We start from the raw sequence: 8,953 nt of genomic DNA on the forward strand, positions 1-8,953 counted from the left end.
TCCACCCAACAAATTCAAACTCATTCTCTTATCCACTAAATATTAATATACATGCAAGCGATAAGCTAAGGATCCAAGCCAACACAACCAAAAATAAATAAATAAATTTGAAAAAGAACGATGAGAAATTCAAATAGCTATGAAACACAAAATGAAACATATGAGGTCTTCTCAATCCATGAATATTCCAGAAAAGAGTGGCCATTCACATAAAAAATTTATAAACCTATTTGATTGCTCACCTCAAAATTCTAGAGCTTCATTGTACGAAGACAAAAGAGCGACAACAGAGGAAGGATTCTTCATTAAAACAAGATGCCAACAAGCTACAAAAGAAAAGCACTGCAAGATAAAGGTACATGTTGCTGCATCAGATTCTTTGAAGACAAAAGATCTTGTAGTCGAGTTGTCTATGAAGAGAGCTATTTTCCATTGCATACTGCAAGATGGCCACATCTTGCCAACTCCAAAGATTTCAAGGTGTTCAGGATATTGACACCATTCCCATCAAGAAGCAAATTAAGCACACTTATGACCTAATGCTTTCATAGCACCAATGGTGAGGGAAGCATAGAGAATGTCATCAAAGGTAATCTCAGCTTCAGAAAGGCCAAGGATTTTGAGATTTTTATATCTGAAGCAGGTGCTTCTCTTCTTGCTAGCAATAGAGGAAGGGTTAGACCTTTTAGGTGTACACCCAGACATGGAGGCATAAGGGTAGTGAGTCGACAATTGGAAGACTAATAGACTCGAATTGCTAGGCAATAGGGATGGGCGATGAATCTAGAATGATTGAGAGAGCCTAGAAGATTTTTTACTGTAGTCCAAAAGAATCCTAGAAAAGATCCTTTTAATAGGAACTACTCGTAAGGTAAGCATGGGTGTAAGTTCATAGTCTTTTATGGGTAGGAGAATGTTTGAAGCAAGAATGGGACAATAGCTAGACACTACCATAGCCTCTCCAATAGGGTATATGGGTGGAAGGTTTATAAGCCCTAAGTTTGAATTTGAATATGAAATAAGAACTAACAAGATGAGGGATGGGATCAGGATAGGTGGAGTCATTAAGATGATAGGCATTTGAAAGACAGTTTGAATGATAATCAGCAAGTTGTGGTCTAGATTGAGCTGACTTGTGTTCAAGCTCAAATTGGGATGGTGTAGCCTAGAGTAACCATGACCATTAGATGTTCGGGTATGAGGAGCTTGTCGCTCTAATGAAGAACTAGATGGCCTTCTTGCTTGATGTCATGCCCAAACTAGTAATCCTAGTCATCGCTATCATAGTCACATTCTTCATTATTGGGAGAGTTCCTGAGAGAACTCTGCTTCTGAATAAAGTTAAATTGAATTTTAACATTGTAAGAAAAAGGACCAATGATAACGTCAATTGAATCCGAAACATCATCAATGTTTTCACAGAAGAAGTCAAAGTCAAAACTTGTAAGATCGTACCATCATAAGCAATTTGTACTAGCTTAATGTGAAACTCTAAATGTCGAAATGATTGTTGCCATTAAAATAGTATTCCAACAGACCAGAGGAAGGTTTAGGAGGCTTGCACTTACCTTGAGTTTGAGCTTGTAAGATATGCCTCTTTTATATTGATCCCAGTGACTTATCTGTAGTTTTAATTCATCACCTTTGAGGTAGCCTTCAATCATCAGCTGGCGTATAATCTCTCTAAAAAGGCAGGAAACAAAGAAAGAGTTGGGCTTTGATAGCTTTCTTGTGGTCCCAGGTCTTGATACTCTAGTTTTTCGGATAAGAGTGTTTTGGACATCGTCTTCTTTGATCGAACATCCAAACACCTTGACATATGCTGCTTGATCCAGATAATAGGAGATCTCTTCCATCTCAAATATGACTAGAATGAAGACTTTGTCCACTCTAGAACTAAAGGCCGTGGATAATGGGGAGCTCATAAGCATTAGATAGTATAATGCTAAGGCAAAGACAGTCTGAAAAGGCTTTCATCTTCTTGGAGGATTTTGAGATGGTTTATACATGGTAGGTGTGAAAGCTTCTTCCCTTGAAGAAAAGGAGCTGAGCGTAGGGCGCTGGTAAAATTTAGATGAGTGTCCAAATATCTTATAGCGAAAATATTTTATAGGGTTACAACAAGAGCTTCAAGAGTGATCTTTATCCTAGCATCAAAAACATGATCTTCTATCGAAGGGCTTAAGTTGGTATTTGGCACTCCGCAAAAAATGGAATGTACTTAGGGCTTGCAGAGGTCAGCCAATCCTGAGGGCATTGACATAAGTGGCATATTTTCTCGCTGCTATTCTCAACGACAGAAAGTGGGCATAGAGCTATAGATATTTTTATATCCAGTTCGGCACTATTGCTACTTGCCATCTTGTTGCCGATTTTCAACTATCATTCTGGATGCATAGTGTTTGAATCTCTTACGAAGAAGGGTAAGATTTGGATGCTCGAGTCTCTGACGAGCTTCCATTCAAATTCACCCCACTAACAAGAGACTTTTTTTAATGATGGTGGGAAGTTCGAGGGAGCGGAAAAATGATACACATGTTCAGTTGTCTCCCCAGGTTCACCGTCAAATCAGATGTCGAAACAAAAACCCATATTCAAGATTGTTGATGCCATGTGCTTGTGCGGAAAGGAGGTAAGCCTAGGAGATCTTCAAAGGTGTTGCGAACTATAGAGAAAAGAGAATTGTTTTATAATCCGCATCCATGATGCATACCGAGAGGCATGGCGTTGGCCCTGGTGGTGATGCAGAGCGGATGACACCGAGGTGCGGTAAAAGTTTGGTGAGGATGGAAAGCGGATGAAGGTGCGGAGGCGAGAGGACAACTGTGTGCAGAGGACTGAGAGGGGATTTTCACTCTCCATCCTGCTTGACCTTTTCTACTTTTCTAAATATCCTCTTTACATGATGAGCACGTGCGTGCTCAGTTCATCAATATCTTTTTCTTCTTAAACCTTGGTTTCATGTGAGAACTTTGATTCTTCCCTTTGTGCAATTGCAATAAGCTTTTCTTAACTTGCCGTTTCATGTGGCATCTACCAAGGCCACTAAAAAACTTCTAAAACTTATCAGTAAAACATTATGTCCTGAGTAGGATAATTTAAACAATGTCAATTAGTGAAACATAGTCCAAGTTACCAGTTCCCATCTAAATTTAAATATACGAACGAAGCCTGAGTTATTAATTGACTTTAACAACTGAACTTGGCTTCCGAAAAAGAGCACACTTGTTGGGGCTTTTTTGTATCGCCATTTACTAGCTTATGCCAAAAAAGGAAAACAACAGCAAATGTATCATCACACCTCAAAAAAAAATAAAAAGAAGTATCACTCACTATGACACAATTAAAACTGTCAAATGATAATTTTAAAAGAGTAAATCCTTTGTTACTGGATCTTAAGGTATCTTTTACCTCATTTTATCTCTCACATGGTTCTGGTGGTTAAAATTTAATTCTCAGAAGGATTACCCTTCCCATAAGCATATAGTGGTTTGGTTTTTTTTTTTTTCTTTTTTTTGGTTTAAGAGCATCTGAAAGAAAGGACAAAGAAACAAAATAGCATAAGTGACTCTATGCATAAATAACAAAAGAAAGATGCAGAAATAAGAAATAGCAGAGCATGTGCTGAGAAAACCAAAACAGCAGCTCTGAGAACAGTAATAGTGTTTCAAAATCTCAGAAGGAAAAAATATTAATGCCAAAGAACAAATGACTTTATTGTGATAATCCCAGTAGCAGCCAAAAATGGAAGCCATGCAGTTTGAATATGAACATCCTGTGTCCCATCCGTAGTAGTAATATCCATACTTAGAAGAGACAGCAAAATGAGTGGAGTAGTTGCTGATGATAATAAGATGGCACCATGCTGAGTAAAAGATAGATAGAAATAAGATATCAGTTGATGAAAAATAGCAACTTGGCAGCATTTAGTTCAGGCTCGTACAACAATATCATCCTCAATACTCAAATATGATTGTATGACTTCAAATAGAATAAGTAGCTCTGGTGATACTTAATTTGAGAATTAGTTAGCTAGAAGTTCTCCTGAATAGACAAAATCCATCTCACGGTATGCAATGAAAATCTCAGTTCCTGTGGTCTAGACCTGAAATTTTATATCATATCCAAAAATTATTTATGCTGGTTAATTTTCAGTACCCCATGGTAACAATTGCAATCTTAATTATGTGATTGTTTAAACCCTCGATCAAGGAAGATCATCCAAAATTGAAGAAGATAGAGGATGAAGATAAGGGATGAAGAAATTAAATCTTTTATTCATTTTTCTGCATAAACTTTGCATTTGCTCCTTCTCTATCTTATTACACAAAGATATCCATTCCTTGTCTTGACCATCGATTTAACTGAACTAATCATGACTTCCCTACAAGACTAACGCAAAGGAAACTTTAGATAAGTTTGTGTAAATAAGCCATCTTAAAGAATGCATGCCTAAATAGTTTGTTTAAAACGGTCAACCCAAAAGATGCATGTAATTAGTCACAGCACTTCCCATGTGACACTTGCCTAAACAGAATTCCAAATCTCAAGCTATGCCCTGAATTATTAAGATTATAATATTTGAAAATACTTTTGAATTAAATCTCAAAATAAATACATAAAAAGCATTAAATGAGACTGCCAAAAGATATTACACTTGAAATAATAGATATCTAAACAACCAAAGCCAACTAACCCTCCACAACCAGTTTACAAGAACTTGTGCCATGTGTACAGGTAACATTGCATTAAAAGAAGAGTCGAAATTTGGCTTTCCAGAGCTGAACCACTACTTCCTCTCGGTCCATTTATCCAATCCTCCACTCTCAGTCTGCATCTAATATCTTACCAATTGCATTCCAACACAATTAACAAAACTAACAGCTGGTTCAAATTTTGACAGCAGTTCCTCTCCAAAAAAGAAATGAAAGCAGACTTCCTTTCATAAATCCTTTCCTCCCACCTTTTGTTTATATCAAGCACTTTCCAAGTAAGATGAATGGTTCATTAAACTAAGGGCTACATGATCAATAGCTTAACAACAACTGATTTGACTGAGGACTGAACAAGTGAGAGAAAAGAAGATTAATGGTGTATAGATCCATCTTAACAGTGACAACAAGTTCATATATTGCTAATATTAAAGTTGTATGTATATGGAGCAGATAGCAGTTAGGCTAATAAAACCCCACATGGTCAGTCACCCAAAATGAGCAGGACTTTATGAAAATTCAGGCTGCAGTTTGCAAATATCAATAATCAGTAAATAAGATACTCTTTTTTAAGTAAGTCTGGAATTAAGTTCGAGAGAGAGATTAGGCTAGGTCTCATAGATTAGTCATTGGTAGCTTCTCTTTTATTTTCTTATCTTTATCTTTTAAGGGAATCAGGGAGATTTGCAGTTGTAGTTGTGACTGTCCTTATTTCCTTTTCTATGAGACCTATTAATAATAGTGGGAAATTGTGTCTTTTTTTTTCCTAAACTAAAATTAGGCAATTACAGAAGAAATTATTGCATGCCAAGTGCAAGTGAACCAAGGCAAATCCCGGAGCATATGCACAGTGGAGAGCGAGCAATCAAGAATTGGTGAAACACAAGGGGTGGCGTGGCATGTTATCCACCATGGGATTTGATGCGGACCAATTGCACCTGGTGCATCAATACGGAGGCCAATTATAGGGTAAATTGTCTCTTTTTTTTTTAACTTCATCGCTTTGTAAACATCTTTTGCACCTTTCTAGTTTCTTTGGCTGTTATTTTGGTTCTAAAGATTGTTGATATACAGAAGAGCTCCCAAGTATACAAGATCTGAGACACACACCCACACAGATGCATGCATGAACATACCCACCCCACAGACACCCATCCACCCAAATGCTGCAGAAGATACTGGATTTTAGCCAACACAAACAGAAGAAAAAACCTGCAGGAGATATAAAATCACCAAGATTTTAGCTGATTAGAGCAAGATAAACTCATTGCAGCCTATATTTGTTGCATGGGTTGCATCGGACAATAAGCATCACGATGGGCTGAAAAACTTACATGAAGCTGTCACTAAATGGTTCAAGGTCACACAAATCACTTTTGAAAGTGGTTCAGCTAACTCGGCAATGATGAATAAGATAGACACATTAAGATTTTTTTTTTTGGGATATATTAATATAAATAGTTCCTCACGAAGATTATTCTATGAAAATCCTTCATTCTCCCAAATTTCCAATCTTAACTCTAATCTAGAAAGACTACTATTCAAGTCCCCATGGGAAATCCCACAAAACACCGGAACAGGATACCATCGTCCCACCATTTATCCCAGCATCAATATCCTCTATGCCAAGTATTTGGATGGACGGGATGGAGATGCATGTGCATCCCATTCCATGGGAAAATCAAGACAGTCCCATCTCATGAGATTTAAAAACTTGATAGAGAGGCCTGTACCAAGAAGAGGTCTTGAAGGTAATTCACTCATAGTGGTAGAATGGATTAAAAAACATTTGGACATGCCCTTCAGTCCATCTTTTTCACTTCATCATCTACTCTGATATTTTACATTGCGCTGCTACGTTGAATTCATTTTTCATTTCCCATATGCTAAGAGAGGGCAACCAACCAGTGAATCGTCTTGTTAGCTTGCATGATAATTTGGACTTCAATGGTTTAACTCAGTTACGTACCCCAACACATATCAGGTTTACATACCCTGACTGTGAAACAATCATAAACAGACGAAAATATTCAATGAATTATAACGTATCAACCCCGAACACTATGCGCATATCAGGTTTTTAGCTCATCAAAGCTCAAATTAAGTTTCTTTGACAAGAAGAGCAGATCATTTTATCCATCCTTCTCACATTTAATAGAAGAAAACTATACATGTCCAGAAGCATGCAGGAAGTACACAAAGAAGTTCTTATTACAACGATGATAATTTCCTAATCAAGCACAAAAGCTCATAACACTCACCTGTTAGATGCTTGGCGTGCCGACCAATTACCACCTTCAATCCCTTCCAATTCCTTCATTAACCTCTCGAAGAACTCGAGATCAAAACTATCTCCACCAACTGGCTCACCTCCTCCCCTTCCAATATCCTCTCCGCCTCCCACCACCAATTCCTCCTCCCCCACCCCGACCGCCGGCAGGTGCCCCTTGAAGAGAGCAACGTGCCCGAAAAGCTTGTCTTTCCTCGAGAAGCTCGTCCCGCACGAGCACCGCCACCGGGTCTCGCCGCAGTGCTTGATGTGGCTCCTGAGGTCGGCCATCACCGAGAAGCTCTTCTTGCTGCACCGGTGGCAAGAAAACATTTTTGGGCAGTGGCTCCTCTTGAAGTGGTTCTTGACGCACACAACCGATTTCAGCGGCCGGAAGCGCCCGTGGCAACGGTTCCGGTTGCAACCGGCGAAGGGGCACGAGAACCTCACCTTCCTCCCGTCGCCGCCGTCCGGCCTGCGGCCGTCCTGCTCCGGCGGCTTGGAGAAGGCCTCCAGGGTCTTGAACTGGTTGCCGTGGGCCCGCATGTGCATCCGGAGGTTGGCGTCGCGCTTAAAACCCTTGCCACAGATCTCGCAGAAGTGGACCTGCTCCGCCAGCAGCTCCGCCGCGTCGATCTCCACGATGTCGCCCTCCTCCACCGCGTCGCCGTCCTCCTCCGCCACCGCTGAGCTCGCCGGATCCGGGCCGGAAACGATCTGATCCGCTGCTCTTCCGACGGCTGGATCGACTGCGGCCATGGGGATGGGACCGGAGCGCTGGGAGGAGGCAAGGAGGGCGGCACCGTTTAGGATCGTCTGGTGAACGGCGGAGGCGATCTCGGCGGAGACGAGCTGGAGCTGATCGCCGGCGAGGGAAGCGCGGCGATCGACGGAGTCGGAGAGGAAGCGGCGGAGGAAGTCCATCCTCTGGCCGAGGACGGAGAGGTTGAGGAGGGGGAGGCCGGGGTCGGCGCTCGCCATGGGGTCTGACCGGGAGTCGTCACCGCCGCGCGCGGCGGAGATGGGGATGGACGAGGGGTCGATTCCGGCGGAGGGATGGCCGGGATTCCGGCTGCCGGAGCCGATCATCGGTACCGACGGATCTGGGAAGTCCGAAAGGTAGAAAAAAGCGGCAATTTTCGTAGATACGAGTTCTGTAGAAGGGAGGCTGCAGCGCCGGTACAGTGGGTTAGGACCAAGGATTCCCAGTCCTGATTGAGACAGCAGACAGCGTTGTCTCTCTCTTAAATTTTTTAATAAAATGGTGCAAAATTTCCCCACTCATTTCGTCAGTGTCCCATTTTTTAACCTACCGTAAATCTATTACTTCCTTAATAGAGTCAGGTGGCTGCCGCTTTAGCCTCCTATTCAAAAAAATGTCCGGTTTTTTATTCTGGTTTCCTGGTATTAGGGCAAGCTCATGAAATTTTATCCAATGATCTGGTTCATGGAGTAGCTGCTCAGCCCTGGAACATGTCATCAATCTATTGATTTGCAGCAGCACATATATAATAAAATCAATAAATATTAAAAATAATTAAGCTTACAACTTTATGAATATAAATAGAAAAATTTATAATGTTGATCACAAATCCTTACCTCAATAAGCTATTCCCTCTATTTGAATTGTATACTCTATGTATGTCAACATCTCTAATTATAACAGGGGTGGATCCGCTACCTTTCTTCTTAGAAAAAAAATGATGGAACTTATAATTTATTTAGAAAAAAAAGAATATGCATTAACATTCCTTATGATTAATGAAATCTGAGGAATGTTGGACTTGGATAAATTTTTCGTATGGTCAAAATCAAATTATCATTTTTTGTTTAAGCTAAATATATTCGTTGAAAATTGAAAAATAGAAGACCTCGAAGCTAAAGAGGATGATTTACAGCATGAGTTCCTGTATAATCTATTGTATTATTCGCTTGCAAATATGTGCAGTTTCAAAAGAAGATAGATTGGATG

The 8,953-nt window shown here is 40.3% G+C and overlaps 1 protein-coding gene across 1 annotated transcript; it reads right to left on the reverse strand.

Moving 5' to 3' along the window:
* Positions 1 to 3,691: 3,691 nt before the first annotated feature.
* Positions 3,692 to 8,198, reverse strand: LOC105056814 (protein SENSITIVE TO PROTON RHIZOTOXICITY 1). The gene is made up of 2 exons (XM_010939137.4): positions 6,974 to 8,198; positions 3,692 to 3,865 (listed from the first exon to the last, which is right to left on the reverse strand). The coding sequence occupies exons 1-2, from the start codon at positions 8,068 to 8,070 to the stop codon at positions 3,808 to 3,810; spliced, it is 1,155 nt and encodes a 384-aa protein (XP_010937439.1). The 5' UTR covers positions 8,071 to 8,198; the 3' UTR covers positions 3,692 to 3,807.
* Positions 8,199 to 8,953: the final 755 nt, after the last annotated feature.

The sequence above is a fragment of the Elaeis guineensis genome, chromosome 13, assembly GCF_000442705.2.
Source record: "Elaeis guineensis isolate ETL-2024a chromosome 13, EG11, whole genome shotgun sequence".
NCBI classification, from domain to species: domain Eukaryota; kingdom Viridiplantae; phylum Streptophyta; class Magnoliopsida; order Arecales; family Arecaceae; genus Elaeis; species Elaeis guineensis.

Bases quoted from the DNA above. Each gene is read 5' to 3' on its own strand.
- LOC105056814 (XM_010939137.4), bottom strand. From the start codon at position 8,070: ATGATCGGCTCCGGCAGCCGGAATCCCGGCCATCCCTCCGCCGGAATC. The intron at 3,866-6,973 runs GTGAGTGTTATG...TCTTTTACTCAG, and splicing joins GCACGCCAAGCATCTAACAG to CATGGTGCCATCTTATTATC.